Here is an 18,386-nt window from a genome sequence, read left to right as displayed (position 1 = left end):
TAGATACTTGCTTTGGGATAGATTAAAAATAAAGTTAATCCCAAGTGATGATATAAAGAGAATATTATTCTGAACTTTGTACTTGTTTGTATTATTTGAATTTTTAAGCAAATACTTCTTATACATCTGCAGGATGTATAAATGATAGAAGTATTTTATTTAAAAACACAACTCTTGCCAAAGTTCTGATTTTATTAAATAAGCTTGCATTTGGTTCAAATACACAAATAAATGAACTATTCAACTAACTAGTTCTTGGCTGCTTCTCTGAATACCTTTTGGTAGTCTGTTTTTATTGAGTATCCAGTATTGAAAGCAAAACAAAAAAAATGTATAGAAGACAGAGGCTGGACAGATAATGCAGGGTGATTGCCTTGCAAGTGGCTGACCCGAATTCCATCCCTGTATCCCACATCTGGTCTACAGAGCCCAGCCAGAAAGTGATTCCTGAGTATAGAGGTAGGAGTAAGCCCTAAGTAACCCCAGATGTGGCTCCAAAACAAAAATGAAAAAGAAAAAAAGTATGTATAGAGGACAAAATAAATGATATTAGTATCTTTTATTGATATGTAGTATCTATAATGAAATGGTCAGAACAGGAGATGTTGAAATATTTGCTGGTATGAAAGTGGTAAATTCCAAGCACTTTACAATTAACATCCATATTAGGGAGCATTTTAAACATTGTTATGAAAGTGAATCTTGCGGTGTTAATATTTTGATTGTTTTAAGTTTAAATATATTTCAGAACTCTTACCAAATTGATATGTTATTTTCTGTAGATTTCCAGCACCTATCTAGAGAGCAATTGGCCTATACGGGTGAGTTGTTACTTTGTTGGGGTTAATTTTCATTGGATAGCATTTGCTATAATAAAGTGTTCTAGAAATTGAGTTGGATGTATTGATAAAAGAAAAAGATTCTGATTTTGATTCATTGTACATTGCTAATCTGTATTAAAATCCGTGATCAAATATAACTTATACATCTAATTTAGTTTTTAAAAATTAATTTCACTTAGCAAACAGTAATACTTTGTCTAACACATTACTAAGCTCTTTATACCTAATAAAAAGTAAATAGACTTGCAGGAAAGAATTCTTAATTTGTTTTTATCAGTTTTCAGCTATTGATAAAATTGGACAGAATATTGCTGTGGTTGGCAAGTTTGGTTTTGCACATTATTCCTTACTCACCAAAAAATGGAAACTTTTTGGAAACATTACGCAGGTTAGTCTTTTTGAAATTAAAAACTTATTTTCTAAAGAATGAGAAACTATGATAAGGAAAACTGTAAAGTAAAACCATTATTAACTTAGAAAAAAAAGAGTAATTTTTTTCATTACAAATAAATGTTTTTAAGTGTTGTAATTTAGGGGTCAATTCTGGTAAAATTACTTATTTGACAAAGTAATAATTACTTATTAAGTAATAAGTAATTGATACAGTGACTTATTTGATGAAGAATTTTGAAATTCAAGGCAAATATTTTATTTTATTTTTAGGAGCAAAATATGATTGTGACAGGTGGCTTAGCCTGGTGGAATGATTTTATTGTTCTTGCATGTTATAACATAAATGACCGCCAAGAAGAGGTAAGCATCTCTTTCACAAATAATAAATTTTTTATTTTTCAGTACTTAGAACATGTGTTGATTTTGATTTTTAGAAATCTGTTGCAAAACTAATCACTGTGTCACTGTCATCTCATTGCTCATTGATTTGCTCAGGTGGGCACTAGAAACTCCATTGTGAGACTTGTTACTGTATTTGACATATTGAATATGCCACGGGTAGCTTGCCAGGCTCTGCCCTGCAGGTGAGATACTCTCGGTAGCTTGCCAGGCTCTCCAAGAGGGACGGAGGAATCGAACCTGGGTCGGCCACATACAAGGCGAATGCCCTACCCGCTGCACTATTGCTCCAGCCCCTAAAAGTTCTATATTCTATGACAATTTGAAAAATTTAAGATAGTCATAGTGAGAGTGGAAAAAGGGTAGGCTTTGATCCCTGAATTTGATCCCTGACATAGCATATGGTCCTCAAAGACCCACCTAGAGTGATCCCTGAGTGCAGAGCCAGGAATAAGCCCTGAACACCCCCAGGTGTGGCCCCCAAGTAAATATATATAATTTTCTATATGTAATCATATATGACCTTAATCTTACATATAATCATGTGATCATATAATTTTAATCATATATATACACATATAAAATCATGTAACTTTAGCCTGGTGTTTCATTTTCAGTAACTTCTTAAGTAGTACATTGTAAATACTTATTTTTCAAAAAACTAGAAATTATGAATAATTGAATAATACTGTCTACACTAAGGAAACTTTTATACATCTTATATATGTATAATCTTATATAATCATGTATATGATCTTAATCTTATATATATAAGTTTTATATAAGCAAAATTCATTGAGACAATGGCTCATGAACATGAGCAAAGAAAATATATATATGGGAGGGAAAAAAGCAAAGTTTTCAATGTTACTACTTTATTAACTTAGCAGTGCTGGGAATGAAACCCAGGGACTCACAGATGCAAAGTTAAGTGATTTGCTCTGAGCCACAGCCTCATTTATATTTTTCGCTTTTACTATAAGTATTCAGTTTTAGCCTTTGCACTGGGACCAGCCAATTAGGCTCTCAATCCGACATAACCACCACATTTTCCCAACAAGACACCAAGAACTGCTGCTGTCTGACATCACAGTACTTTAGCTCTGTTTCAGTTAACTTGGAATTTCATGGTACTTTGTGTTTTTCACTCTCCACTGAATTTCACAAAATATATTTTCTTAAGGGAAGATTTTAGATACAGTTCATCAAAAATAAAAACATACAAAAATCATTGCTATTCCCAAGATTCATGTCACTCGGTATATATATGATTTTTATTTTCAAAAGGAAAGAATTACGTTGATTTTTCTTATCACAGTAATAGTTCATTGGAGAAAAGTATCAGGAAATTGAGAAATGTAGAGACAGAAAAGTGAAAACTAAGGCTGGAGAAAATAGATCAAAGGGGTAGAGAGTATACTGCAAATGTGCCAAGCCCCAAGTTTGAGGCTGCACCAACATGATCTCCAAATTTCCACTGGCAATGGCCCCTAGGTCCCTGACCACTGCCAGGGAGGTTCCTTACATTGTACTTAATCTCATGTATATAATTTAGAACAGAAACTTTGAAATCAAAGTACATATAAAATATTAAAATTTCACATATGTATGTATATAATATATATTTGATCTCTGCAGTCAGGTGTGTACAAAAACCACTACTAAAGTATGCAATCTTCAGTGGCGAGTAGTGTGGTTGATTGCACAAGCACCGTAACCTAATGTGTGCAACCCCCAGAGTCATCACAAGGACAAGAGAACGGAAGGGAAGAGGGATAAACATATATAGTAACAAGGCGATACATTTTGGAGGAAACATGGGAAAGGATAAAGGCGGAGTTAAAAAAAAAAAGGCGGGGTGGGACTGCAATTGCTAATCTGCTGTGATTTTAGTTGGGGACTAAGTTAAAGCTTTTCTTCTCCATGAAATAATATGGGGGTAGGATCACTAGCGTGGAAAACTGGGGGAATCAGTAACTGATTAACATCCTTAATAGTTCAGGGGGTTTTCTACTCCAATAAAACTGATTCAGCATCTTGATGGAAGGATTTTCCTTACCCTCATTTTTGTTTAGTGTCAAGGTATCTCTCTGTATATATATGTGTGTATATAAACTTTGAGATTTATATACATATGTATGCAAAACCAATATTTTATTTTATTTTTTGCTCTTTGGGTCACACCCAGCGATGCATAGTGGTTACTCCTGGCTTTGTACTCAGGAATTACTCCTGGCAGTGCTCAGGGACCATATATGGGATGCTGGGAAGCAGACCCAGGTCAGCCACGTGCAAGGCAAACGCCCTACCCACTGTACTGTCACTCTAGTTCTAACATTTCATTTTTAAAATCAAGAACTTGGTATTTTTACATAATGAGATTTTCATTTCCAGTTACAACTTTTTTTAGAAAACGTAGGATTTCTCAGTCAAAAAGTTTTCTCAGAATTTAGCTTTTAGACATTATCTGTAAATTTGGGGAAAAACGTTAAATATATGAGTGTGGGAGAGAGAACTCAGTGGACTGGAGTACATGCTTTGCATGCAGGAGGCCCAGGTTCAGTCCGCAGCTGTGCCTCAAAACAAAACTCAAAAAAAAAAAAAAAGTCAAGCTTATAGGAATGACTATTGTTAGAATTTTACTGATATGCTTGCTTTTGTTTGTTGTGGGGTCATACCTGGCACAGATCAAGGACTTTATTCTGTAAGACTGCTTCCACCCCCACCCAGCCGCATGCTTCAGGTGCTAAGCCCAGGTTAAAAATACCTGTGCTTCTGGCTAACTGGCTATAGATGGGAGGTGGCAGTTCTTTCCTTTAGTTCAATTATTTTGGTAGGGTGTCTGACATTAACTCACGGTAACTCATGTAACTTACCGTTTTCTAGTTTCTTAATGAATATGATAAAGGATACAGATGAAAAGACACATAGGCAAGATCCAGGACCCTCCCAAGGGTTCCAAGCACAGGATCTCCATTCCTGTGCAGTTGTGGTGCATCACTCGATCACTGTGGATATATTGTTCATCCACCTGGAAGCTTTGTAGCGACTCTTTTATGTAGGCATAAATAATAACTTATTCCTAGCCCCTCCTCTTACTGGAGAAGTGGGAGAGAGAGAGTAGTGGTGTTAAAAATCACAGGTTTCTAGTAATGGTATGGTTTTGTCATCACCAGCCTCTATCCAGAAGCCTGTTTAGAGTTGCCTCACTAGAACAGAAGAAACTTTTAGTGGTTTTAACATTTCAAGATTTATAAGGGTATTAGGAGCTTTGTGTTAGGGATGGGCTTAGAACAAGAGATGCGGCTATCATTTAATAAATTTCAGGAATGGGGAGCAGAGATCAGCATGTGCTTTCTATTATCTTACAGTAGGGATATTGATTTTACTATTTTATTTTTGTTCAGCTCAGAGTTTACTTACGAACATCAAATTTGGACAATGCCTTTGCTCACATCACCAAAGCACAAGCAGAAACGTTACTACTCAGTGTCTTCCGGGACATGGTCATAGTATTTAGAGCAGACTGTTCAATATGCCTTTACAGTATTGAAAAAAAATTTGATGGGTAAGTAGATAACATAGCAAGCCACTTTTTGCTTTTAATATGTCATGTTGCCTCTTATTTTGTATTTTCTAAAGTCAATTGCTATAATTTTATGTTTAGTTTCTTTTGGAAAGCTGTTTTAGAAGATTTTGTTTCTTTTTTACAAACCAAGGAATTTTAGTGATAGTCACGGAGTATTTTGATTAATGTATCTAAATAAAAACTTGCATTAATTTCAACAGCTAAACTTAATGGATTAATAGAGAAAAATCTCATTTGGGCTGAGGAAGATAGTTTTGTTCGTTTGTCTTGAAAACAAGTGATTGCTGACTACCTAAGTTTTCTAGACATTGGGAACGTTTGAAGGAGTTGCAAGGCTTCTGGCCTTACGAAGCAAGTACTTATCAGACTTGTTTCTTCTTAGCTAGACAGCTCTAGTCTGAGCTGGGAAAGACTGGCATTCTGTCATTGCTGTGTTTCTCCTATATTCTTCTTGGCATCTTGTCAGCTTGCAGCATTTAGACAGTATCACCTGAATTTTACTTTATTTTTATATAAGGAACAGAGTGGTTCTTCTGGGGAAATAATGTGCTAAAATGGCTTAGTGACTGAGAAGCAATATAAAGATGAAAATTAAGCATCCAGAGCAATAGCACAGTGTGTAGGGCATTTGCCTTGCACACAGCCAACCTGGATTTGATCCCCAGCACTCATACAGTCCTCTGAGCCCACCCGAAGTGATCCTTGAGTGTAGAGCCAGGAGTAAGCCCTGAGTACCACCAGGTGTGGCCCCAAAACAAAGGAAACAAAAAAGATGAAAATTAAGAAATCTTGGAGACATAGGGGTGGGGTGTTTGGGATGCTATAGTCATGTTGGTGACAAGAGTGTGCTATAAGTTTACACATCAATACTATAAACTTGAACACTGCTGTTAGACTATTGCCTAAACTGTGGTAAAATGTTGTTAAAAAGAGAGAGAGATTAAGAAATCTAAACTATTCACATAGAACATTCATCCTTTCTTAGCCAGGTAGTTTTTTCCTTTAAATATTCCTGTCTCTAAGCTTTCCTTCACTATCATCCTTTCTCATTCCATATGTGTTCTTTGGCCACTTCAACTTTGTCCACCTTCTTGAAAATACTTTGGGGGAAGGAAGTAGTAGGTAGGGAGAAAGCATTTGGAAGATTAATAGACATGAAATATCACTCTCTTAGTAGCAGGAAAGGGAAAATAAAACTTTGTTACTGGTATGGTGGTAGGGGGTTTCTTTCATCTCTTTTGTAATTGTTGTTCATAGCCCAAACACTACAGCAACTCTGCAGGTTCTTCAGGAAGTCTCCATGTCACGCTACATTCCTCACCCTTTTCTGGTTGTATCTGTCACTCTGACATCAGTGAGTACAGAAAATGGAATCACCTTGAAAATGCCGCAGCAGGTAACATTCTATTACCAAAACTCTTGAATTTTTTGTTTTTGGTTGATATCAGTTTATTTGTTCAGCAAATAAATACGAAGTGATGACAGCCTACCTCACACAGATGATGAGTTCCAGTGGCAAATTATAAACATGGGATTCTGCTCTGACAGTAAGGATATAATTATGTATCCAGTTAATTGTAATCGTGATGTATATGCCAAGAAGTATTATGAATTTCTTTAAAAGTATATAAGATAAGCCTGAAAGATGTCTTATCAGAATAGTTTTATTTAAACTATAACCTGAAGACCCATAGATAAAAGAATATGATACATTCAGAGAACTGCAAGGATTTTAGAGTGATCAGAACATAGATTGTAAAACAGGGTATAAATTCTATTGATGATTGACTTTATACTTAATCTTAAAGTGTAAAGTATTTTCTGGTGGCAGTGAATACATGCAACCTCCAGATCTTAGTTTCTGATACCATTCTTCAGTAGACTGAATTAGAGTTCCTTGCAGAGCCCTTGGAGAACAGGTCCTTTTTCTATCCACCATGGTCAGGATCTCATATCAGTAAATTTTCTGTTTTTCCCCAAAAATGTTTTATTAGGGGAGGAGGTCAGGGGCTGCCTCAAGCAGTGCTTAGGGATCCAAGAACCTCTCCCAGCAGTACTCTGCTAATCTCATCAGATAGTTCATTCCTCGGGCCAAAGGAATGGGTGTTGCTTGGGCCCTTAAAGTTCTGGCAATTGCCAGGGCCACCAGGGCTCAGGGTCTCTAGGATCACGCTCAACTATGCCCAGTGTGGCTTGGGGGCCATGTGGTACCTGAATTGAAACTCTCAGAACCCCTGACTGCTGAGCTATGTCCCCAGCATGTCCTCGCTCTTATCTAAGATTCTCTTGGAAACAGTACTTCCAAAAGTTAGCTGAGGGATAGGGTCCAATAGACTAGACCCTTTGCTTTGGAATTCATTTGAAAATTTCCATGACAAAAGGGATATTGCTTTATTACTTAAGGTCAGCATCCATGATACTTGCCTCTTCCCAGTCCTTAATAACTCAGATTTTAAAAATAACTCTTATTTCAAAACTGTAAGGAGTAGCTTATTTCCTTCTGTTCTTGTACTTGACTTTTTAACCCCTCTTTAAAGGTTGCCATCATTTTTTTAATTCACAAAATACCTAACCTGGTCAGATTGCTCTCACTTTCCCATTAGAACTCTTGTATCCCACTTACATCCATAACATTTAAATTCATATCCTGCCTACAATACCAACCTGTTCCTTTTGACTCATGTCTCTCTCCTTCGTCCTTCAACTCCCATTTTTATCCTTCAAGTCTAGCCATGCTAGCTTACATCACTGAAGTGATCTCTCATCTTGATAAAATTTCAATGTTTTCTTAGTTTTTGCAGAATAATCAGCTCTACTCTCAGTTTATATTTATTGGTACTGTTCACTAATTGCATTATTAAGCTTATTCTACCTTATCAAAAAAGGTCCCTTTATTCACACAGCCCAACAGAATGACTATATATAGTACATACTCAATAATGTTAGTGGTTAATCTGTAAACTTTCCAGATTAAAGGGAAAATGCTGGAAACATACGTACCAAAAGTTGATAATATGACTCTAATTCTCTTTTGCTCTCAGGCTCGTGATGCAGAGAGCATTATGCTCAACCTTGCAGGACAGCTTATCATGATGCAGAGGGACCGATCTGGCCCTCAGATCCGAGAGAAGGACAGTAACCCTAACCAAAGGAAACTTGTGAGTAAACACTACATTAATACTAAATTGGAATGAACACTGAGGAGGTATTCGATTAGGATGAAGCTATGAAAAAAGAAATCTAAAAGAAATATTCTTGTGTTTAGGAAACTGAGAGTATGAAAAATTAACCTGTAGCTTTTTGGTAAAAGACCATCTGTTAGAGTGGTGGATAAGGTCTCAAAATTATAATGTGTTCTGCATTTCATATGTTACTGCTTAGGCATTTTTATTTGCATAATGTATTGGAAAGTGGGAAAGCTATTCTAATTAATGGGGTGGGGTTGGCTTTTCTTTTTTTCAAGAGTTAAATGCATGTACATTGAAAGGTAGGCTCTTGTTATCAACTCTGATTCAAAGTAGAACCCCCTAATTTTTTCCCAAAAGTTATACGTGATTTTAAAAGATTCATGAAACCAGTAGGAACTTGAGAACCTGAAATTTTAAATAGAACAAAGAAACCGATTGTCTGTCTCTCTCTCCAGCTGCCATTTTGTCCTCCTGTTGTACTTGCCCAGTCTGTGGAAAATGTCTGGACTACGTGTCGAGCAAATAAACAAAAGCGTCACCTTCTGGAGGCCCTCTGGCTAAGCTGTGGCGGTTCAGGAATGAAAGTTTGGCTCCCTCTCTTCCCTCGGGATCACCGCAAGCCCCATTCCTTTTTGTCCCAGAGGATCATGCTGCCTTTCCACATCAATATTTATCCGTTGGCTGTTCTGTTTGAAGACGCGTTAGTCCTCGGTGCTGTCAATGACACTCTACTCTATGATTCTTTATTCACTCGGAACAATGCTAGGGAACAGCTGGAGGTGCTTTTCCCATTCTGCGTTGTCGAGAGAACCTCTCAGATCTACCTCCACCACATTCTACGTCAGCTGCTGGTCAGGAACCTTGGGGAACAAGCCTTGCTCCTGGCCCAGTCCTGTGCCGCATTACCTTACTTCCCTCACGTGCTGGAACTTATGCTCCATGAAGTGCTGGAAGAAGAAGCTACCTCACGGGAGCCCATTCCCGACCCTCTGCTTCCCACTGTGGCGAAATTTATCACCGAATTCCCCTTGTTCCTCCAGACAGTGGTCCATTGTGCCAGGAAGACAGAATACGCCCTGTGGAATTATCTTTTTGCAGCTGTTGGAAATCCCAAGGATTTGTTTGAAGAGTGTTTGATGGCTCAGGATTTGGACACAGCTGCCTCTTACCTTATAATCTTGCAGGTAATAATTTTACACAGAATTTTTTAAATAATATGTAAGGAATCAGTACAGGCAGGTTTTCTGTTCCGTTTCCTTTGAAGAATTCAATCTTAACAATCTTTCATGATGGCAGAAACATTCCTTCAAGATCATTAGGTAATATTGCAGGTTTTTTAAAACCCTGCTTGTCTGGACTCCTGCTTAGGAGTTCCCCACGCCCACCTCCGTCTCTCCTATCATGGCTGGCTTCCTCCTCTCTCCCCTTCCAAAGTGTCTTAAATACAATTTCTGAATTCAGAGGAAAAACAAATTTTCTTTGTCTATACATAGGCTAAACTTGACGAATGAGTTTATAGCGTTATTTTGAATAACATTGAAATGTTTATTTTATAGATTATGCATATAACATACATACTGTATATATTATTGAAATACTACATAAGAAGCATAGTAAAGAATTAGTTTGAATACTAATAGAGTTGTCTAAGCCTCCTCAATATCAGTCAGGGAGTTCCTTGTTGTGTGGAATTGCTAAGGGACTCTGAGTAGAACATTGCTGATACCACAGCATCTTTTGTTAGGCTCCCGGGACAGACCAAGTGATTCAGCTTATAACATTAGTTACCCACATTTCACATGGATTTTTCTCAAAATAATGGGTTCTCTAACTCCTGAAATGTGTTCCATTATCATATAAGGCATAATAGTCTAGTGTTTCTTTTTTTTTTTTTCCCCCCCTTTTTTTTTTTTTAATTTTATTGAATCACCATGTGGAGGGTTACATAGTTCTCAGGATTATGTCGGTTATACAATTCTCAAACACCCTTCCCTTCACCAGTGCCCATCCTCCATCACCAACCCCCCCAGTATACCTGCCGCCCCCTCCCACCTCCCCAGTCCCCACCCTTGTACTTGATAAGTTTCACTTCGTTTATGCCTTATCTCGATTACATTCCATGTTTCAACACACAACTCACTACCGTTGTTGGGGTTTCCCCCAAAAAAGAAAAGCAGTCCTATTGCCAAGGAGGCATTTGATAGTTCTCCACTGCTAAGAATATAGAGATATTAAGTCCCGCTGTTTGTTACATAACTTTTCTTTTTTCCCCCTTGCCCCGCGCCACCGAGTTCACGCCTGTTTAGTAATCACCACGCTGCCTGACAAGGGAAAAAAAAAAAAAAAAAAACGAAAAGGATGGTTATTTCCCGTCATCAGCAGACGTGGGGCTCTGGCTTAGTTGATAGACTAGTAGAGTGTCTGGAAGCAGTTTCTGGAACCGAAGGTCTTGCGCTGGTATCGGCTCCGGCTCGAGATTCCACCAGCGTCCCACTGTTCCATGTACATAATTTTTCCCCTTATATCCCATTCCCACGCCACCAGGTCTGTTTGCTTAATGGACATCACACTGTAGTTGACGACACGCCACGTTTCTTCCCGAGAAAGAAGAAAATTTCTTCTCAGCTGGCGTGGGGATATAGCTTAGTTTAGTCTAGAGAGATGGCTACCGTTTTGATTGCCTTCAATATTTCAGCAACAGACTTACTATTCTTGTTAGGATCTCCCACAAAAGTCCGACCCATTAAAAGCGAACCATTACATATTGCTGATGCTAAGATGACATTAGGTCGGTTTTGGGTTTCTGTATAAAGTCCAGGGAAAGTACAACCAGAAATAACATCACTACAAACTTTTACCCTTTTATGGTGCTCATAAGATGGAGAAGTCCTGCGCTGTGCTCAGGAGGGAGGAGTTGAGAGAGAGAGACAGGTTAAAAGAATTGGGGGATGCCCGGGTCCCACTGTTTCAGCGCACCGTGGGGTCTCTGGTCCCATGCCGGAATTAGTTCAGTGGGCTGCCTGGAGTCCAAGGGCGCTCCCTTGGGCTCTTCCATCACGCTCGCTCCGCAGCCGGATCCAAAGGCTAGTCTAGTGTTTCTGCAGTCTGATTTTAATTCTTTACACTTCAAGGTTCTTTCAGCTTTATGCTAGGTTATTGGTATTGACAGAGGAAACTAACTATAAACTTGCTTTGATAATGCCTGAGCAGATCCTCTGTCAGTCAGTTTGCATGACGATAGCCAATTGAAATAAGAGAAATTCTAGCAGAGACTGGATACCCTGAGAGATGAAGCCACAGTATTCTACCAACCACAGAATCCTAAAATTAGAAGCAAACACTGGCAGGTGGCAGTTGGGACTCTTTTGGTTTTTTTGTTTTGTTTTGTTTTGTTTGAGGGTCACATCCAGCTGCTGTTGTGGCTTACTCCTGGCTCGGAGTTCAGTGATCACTCCTGGTGGGGTCGAAGAATCGTTTGAGGTCAGCCTGTGTGCAAGGCAAGGGCCCTATCTGATACTCTATTGCTCCTACCCTAGAGAGTTGCTTTAAGTCACTCCTGAGACTGAGTAATCTCCCAAACTGTGGAACTTTTCACTGTTAGAATTCTAAATCATTATAGATTGATGGGTAATTATTTGCATTTAAATCTTGTCATTAAGCACTCTTTTGTAAAGAACAAGTCAGGTATCCAATTGTATAGCAGTACTGCTTAGTGCTCATGTGGAAGTCTTAGTTCTGCATTCTCAGAGAGCACCGTACATAGGCTTGAGTTCTTTTGGACTCAGGCAGACCTAAGTATATATTCTTGTTCTTCTACTGGTCTTTAAGAAGCTGCTTAATTTCTTTTCTCATTTGTAGAACAGGAATGCTATCATTTTGTAAAGTCAGTAGGCTCAACAGAAATATGTACTTTAGTTTACAGAAGCTAGCTAGCATGTTGCAGAAGCACTGTGAATTTCATTTTATATTACACCTTTAGAATATCTTCGCTGCTTTTTTTTGTATGGTGCTTCTTAATCTTTCAACCAAGCAAATCCCTACAGTGTAGTAGCTGTGTTGTTTCTCTATTAGGGAAGGAATTATAAAGAATTTTGTCTTCCTCATCTGTTTTGCTAGAATATGGAAGTTCCGGCAGTGAGTAGGCAGCATGCCACCCTTCTGTTCAACACAGCCCTGGAACAAGGCAAGTGGGACCTATGTCGACACATGATTCGATTTCTTAAAGCCATTGGCTCTGGAGAATCTGAGACGCCTCCATCTACACCGACAGCTCAGGTTCGTTTCAGAATTGCTCAGCTTTCCAGGCCATGCCATTACGTGACATTTCTCTGACTAACTCTGCTGTACATTATGTATAATCATAGGAATCCAGTTCAAGTGGTGCATTTGAGTTCTTCAGGAATCGGAGCATTAGTTTATCTCAGTCAGCCGAGAACGTTCCTGCTAGCAAATTCAACTTACAGAAAACTCTGAGTATGCCATCTGGGCCTTCTGGGAAAAGGTAACAGGATAAAAAGCATTGCTGCTTTTAGGGCATTCTGTGACACATTACACTTCAGGGCATTTACTAATTTGAATCTTAAGAAGAACAGCTATTTGTCCAATAGCAATGCCTTTGTTTATTTCCAAAAGCCTTAGAATACTCACAAAAGGATTCCTTTTCATTCTCCAACATTCATATCTTGGTACTTTGTACAGTTTCTCCTGTTTGTACAGTTTCTCTTCTTTGTACTAGAATAGGTCTTGATGGACCGTTCTGACTGCAACTAACTTTGAATTGCCTCTGATAATAGAAGACCTGAATTAAAAGAAAGATTAAACATGCAGATAAACCATAGCCGTCATACATAAGTCAACAGTTTCACCTTTTTTTCCAAACACGCCTTTAGACAAAAAAATTTTTAAATGTTTGCCATGGAGCTGAAGAGATAAAGCTGGGATTAAGACACTTGCTTCATACTCAACAGACCTGGTTCGACGCTGGCACTGCCAGGAGTTATCTCTGACACAGAGCTAGGAGTAAGTGCTGAGCACCACGGAGTATATATCAGCAAGCCCCCTCTCCCTACACCACACACACAAAGATTTTTGTCCTTCATGTACTTCGCTCTCCCGTGACACTTCTTGGAGAAGTCATTAAACACTGGGAAAATAAAGAGGAAGTGTATCCTAGATATCGAAACCTGTCTCCTACGGTTTTTGTCTTGTGAAGTAACTGAAGTCATGCTGAACTATATGAAATAGAATTTTCTGTGGTTTGTGAGTACCTGTATTCCTTCCTGTGTTGTTACATGCTCTTGTTTTTCTCCTCCCTTTCTTTTATGTAATTCTTATTCTTTTTATAGAGCATGACATATAATGCAAGATTGAGGCATTTTTACTATTATTTTTAAATCCTTTTTTTATTTTTTAAATCCCAAACCATTAATGTCATCCTCTACTCCCGCTTTCTCACATTATTATAATTGATAATAAGAGTCCTGCAACCATGAAGGACTCTTTAGCAGTTCCCAGACATAAAGTAGCTTCTCAACCATACCCTGAGTTTAAATGCTGGAGAATACATACTCACTATTTGGCATATGCCAGGCCCTGTTTCTGCGTCTGCAAGTGTAGGTCTAGGAACTATTATAACAATTCTATAAAGGTTGAAATACTGTTATCTACATTGTACAGGAGAAGAAATAGACACCTAAGAAAATATTAATTTCACAAACAAGTTATGAATGACAGGACCAAATCTGAACCCATCAAGGCCTTCTCTAGTTCTTCGGTTACCAAAAGTACCAAATGATTCCGTTCCAAACCTGTTATTCCTATCAACTTATGAGTAAGGGGATGATAGATATTTAGTCGTGTGTGTGCGTGCTCGCTTTTCTCTTTTAAACTAGGGGACTAGGGTGATGCTGATGCCCAGGGCTTACTATTGCCTATGTCCAGAGCTCACTCGTGATTATGCTCAAGGACCATATCTGGTACAGAGGACTGAACTGAGTGGGGTCTGCTGCATGCCAGGCGAGCCTCTCCACTAGCTCTTCAGCCCTGTTTTAATTTCATGTGTGTACTAAACTCACATTAATAGACTTCATTTCACTTTGCTTCTTTGTGTTTGTTTCTTTAATCTGATCTCCTTCTCTCTTTTCAGTGGTCTTTTCAAATACTACATCTATTGATTCCTTTTCTTTCGTTCAGCCAGTTATTACCTTTTTCCTTGTCTGGTTTTGCCTTGTTTTCCCCATTTCATATACAGGCACACGTTGGAAATAATTGCACATTCAATTCCAGATCACCTCAAAAAAAATGAATATTGCATTAAGACTAGTCACATGAATCTGTGAGTTTCCTAGAGCACATAAAAGTTTAATTTATACTAAACTGCATCTATTAAGTGTTAGAATAGCATTGTGTCTTTCAAAATAAAATGATGTGCATTACTAAATTTAACAGATATAAAGTAAGCACGTGTCATAGGGAAAAATGCTTGTTTGACATAGGATTTCCATAGACCTTTGAGTTGTAAAAAACACGTAACTGAACTGCAATAAAGTGAATTATGCTGATTATTCCTTTGTTGCAAGAGCCTGTTGTGTTTCAGGTATTGTTCAGTAGATTATTCTATCACAAGAATGAGAAGCCCTGATAATTAACTTTGTCTCCAGTCAGAATTAAACCTTGTATCCCCAACCTCAACCTCTTTTTTTTTTTCTTTTTGGGTCACACCTGGAAATGCACAGAGGTTTCTCCTGGCTCTGCCCTCGGGATTACTCCTGGCAGTTTTCTGGGGACCGTATGGGATGCTGGGAATTGAACCCAGATTGGCTGTTTGCAAGGCAAACGCCCTACCTGCTGTGCTGTCGTTCCATTCCCCCCCCCCCAACCTCTTTATCATCAGCATCAATACTCTTGTATAGAAGTATGTGAAACCCTTACAGCTTATAGCTTTCTTGTGATCCCACTGATAGATGGAGCAAAGACAGCGACTGTGCTGAGAACATGTACATTGACATGATGCTCTGGAGACATGCTCGGCGCCTCTTAGAAGAAGTTCGGCTTAAGGATCTCGGCTGTTTTGCCGCCCAGCTGGGCTTTGAACTAATCAGTTGGTTGTGCAAGGAACGTACCCGAGCCGCCCGGGTAGACAACTTTGTGATAGCCCTGAAGAGACTCCACAAAGATTTCCTGTGGCCACTTCCCATCATCCCAGTCTCTTCTCTCAGTTCTCCTTTCAAGAATGGAAGATACCGATCAGGTAATACAGACTTTGTCACTCGTACAAGAAATGTATTTCACTCCTAATATTTAGACATTTTGCTCTTGATTGATAGTCAGGGAAATCTTCATTTTCTAAACTCAGGAGCAGATAAAAGCTGACTTTTTGTGTATCGGTTGGAATATCCACCATTTGACTAAGGATATCAATAAAATACAGTCTTCGTCTCCAAGTCTTAGGATCTTGAAGTTTAAACATAAAAGTCCAGATATAATTATCTTAGTTGATTAAATTGAGAATTGAGTGACTATAAAAGCTAGTGCTTAATGTGAGAAGGAATTTCAGAATTGGTTAGTTATGTACCTCAAAATAAGTGCAGTGTGAGCTAGAGAGATAGTATAGTGGGTAGGATGCTTGCCTTGCAGGTAGCTGACCCAGGTCTGATCTGACATCCCATAGGGTTTTCCAAATAACTCCAAGAATGATTCCTGAGCATAGAGCCAGGAGTAAGCCCTGAGCACAGCTGGTGTGGAAAACAACAGCAATAGCAACAACAGAATGAACAGAATAAAGTTTGTCTCGTCCTAGAAAGACAATGTAAAATGGCTGTACAATAGGAGGTAGTACAGAAGTTTAGTCACTTGCTTTGTATGCAACCAAATCCAGATAAATCCTGGCATGGTGTATGGTCCACTGAGCATAGTAGCCACTGAGTACCAAGAGGTGTGTACCAAAAAACAAACAAGCAGCTGTGGATTGCTTCATGTCAGTTCATTTTGCTAAAGTTAGACTTCCCTTGCTTATGGGTGAATGAGCAGCCCAGGAGAGTAATTGGTTTTAGACTTCTACTATAGGGGCAGGAGTGTGGTAGTGAGAGAAAAGTTCAAAGAACTGAATTGGAAATGGTAGTGTGCAATATTTTTCTGTTTTTGGACCTACCTTTGCAGTGGGAGAGCAGCTGTTAAAATCTCAATCAGCTGACCATTTTTTAAACCTTGAGATAGATGCTGGTGTCTCTACTGTTCAACGAAGTCAGAGCTGGCTGAGCAACATTGGCCCAACCCATCCTGAGATAGACACGGCCTCATCCCCTGGACCACAAATGCAAGATGCCTTCCTATCACCTCTCTCCAACAAAGGTAAAGGCCATTTTATTTTAATTTTAGAATCAAACCCAAGGCTTCAAACTTCTAACTAACATTTTCCCAGCCTGGTAAATTCTAGCTTTTCTTTAGCTCCTTTGCAAGGAAGTGTGTATAGGCTGTAGCAGTTAGGAGGTAGAGCCTTGTTGATTCCCGCACCTCCCAGCCCCTTTTCAAGGGAGCCTGATTGGCAGTCTGCCAGCAAGTTGAAGCCTGGTGGACTCCTCAAAGCAGCATCCTGTCAGCACAGTCACAAGAAGGGGTTTATAGAAAAAAGAACAAGGAAGAAAAGGTGGGCTGCAAATCCCTGGGCTCCAAAACAAAGATGAACCCTCCCAGGTAGGTCTCCTAGGGAGTACTTCATCTTCCCTGCAAACCTAGACAAAGTGAGCATAGAATGAGGAACCTGTCTTAATCTTCAGGCTTTTGAGAATTAGCCATTAGTATCTTTAACTGGAACAAGGGTAAAATGGCTTTGATTATACTTTGCCTATCTGAAGTTGAGTGTGGCAAAGGGGAACCTTTGCAACTGATTTTGATTGAGAAACAGCTGTAATCCTCAAGTAGAATTTTTTCCCCCATATAAATAATCCATTCTTTTTATAATTAGACCAATATAAAAGATTTCATTATTAAAATTTGTGCTTTTTTTCTCTTGGAATCTTTTATTCTTCTATTATTATTCTATTATTAATATAATTATTATCTTAATTAAGATATTATTAATATCTTCTAATATTCTTGATCTTGACTTTGGACCAAAAGCCTAAAATAGTTGGTCTCTCTTTACCAAAACACGTGGCCCAACATCTCTTCTATCATGGTTAATTGTCAGTTGAAAAGATTTTATTTAATTTGGGGAAAGAGGCAGGGGAGCATACCTGGTGATGCTCAGTGGAATCATTCCCAGCAGTCCTCAAGGGACCATATGGGATGCTGGGGTTTGGACCCAGGTCAGCCACATGCAAGGCAAGCACCTACTATCTCTCTAGTCCTTATAAGATGAAAAGATTTAAAGTGACTTATGTTGTTAGAATTTACATAATTTTTTAAAAAATTTTATTGAATCACTGTGAGATAGTTACAAGCTTTCATGTTTGGGTTACAATCACACAATGATCAAGCACCCATCCCTCCACCAGTGCACATTCCCAACCACCAATATCCCCAGTATAACTCCCCTTTTCCACCCTCCCCCTGCCTCCATGGCAGACAATATTCCCCATACTCTCTCTCTACTTTTGGGCATTATGACTTGCAACACACTGAGAGGTCATCATGTTTGTTCCATTATCTACTTTCACCACACATCTCCCACCCCGACTAATTCCTCCAGCCATCATTTTCTTAGTGATCCCTTCTCTGTTCCATCTGCCTTCTCCCCTCTGCTCATGAAGCAGGAGTCCAGCTATGGGGCAATCCTCCTGGCCCTTGTATCCACTGTCCTTGGGTGTCAGCCTCATGTGATGTTATTCTATACTCCACAAATGAGTGCAGTCCTTCTATGTCTGTCCCTCTCTTTCTGACTCATTCCACTTAGCACGAAACTCTCCAAGTCTATCCATTTATAAGCAGATTTCATGACTTCATCTCTCCTAACAGCTGCATACTATTCCATTGTGT

General features: G+C 38.9%; 1 protein-coding gene across 4 annotated transcripts in view; it reads left to right on the top strand.

Moving 5' to 3' along the window:
• The window catches only part of RIC1 (RIC1 homolog, RAB6A GEF complex partner 1), a 101,581-nt gene that overhangs the window by 72,481 nt on the left and 10,714 nt on the right, over positions 1-18,386 (top strand). For 3 of the 4 annotated variants that reach the window (XM_055124072.1, XM_004600140.2, XM_055124085.1), the window contains exons 13-23: positions 783-821; positions 1,120-1,230; positions 1,506-1,595; positions 5,042-5,202; positions 6,481-6,619; positions 8,265-8,381; positions 8,867-9,595; positions 12,528-12,686; positions 12,776-12,912; positions 15,374-15,660; positions 16,569-16,760. In XM_055124072.1, the coding sequence (XP_054980047.1) occupies positions 783-821; positions 1,120-1,230; positions 1,506-1,595; positions 5,042-5,202; positions 6,481-6,619; positions 8,265-8,381; positions 8,867-9,595; positions 12,528-12,686; positions 12,776-12,912; positions 15,374-15,660; positions 16,569-16,760 (2,161 nt within the window). The remainder of the gene's footprint in view (positions 1-782; positions 822-1,119; positions 1,231-1,505; positions 1,596-5,041; positions 5,203-6,480; positions 6,620-8,264; positions 8,382-8,866; positions 9,596-12,527; positions 12,687-12,775; positions 12,913-15,373; positions 15,661-16,568; positions 16,761-18,386) is intronic. The other variant, XM_055124075.1, reaches the window with a different exon arrangement.

The sequence above is a fragment of the Sorex araneus genome, chromosome 1 (assembly GCF_027595985.1).
Source record: "Sorex araneus isolate mSorAra2 chromosome 1, mSorAra2.pri, whole genome shotgun sequence".
Classification (NCBI taxonomy): Eukaryota; Metazoa; Chordata; class Mammalia; order Eulipotyphla; family Soricidae; genus Sorex; species Sorex araneus.
This window is presented reverse-complemented; position numbering and strand designations above follow the sequence as displayed.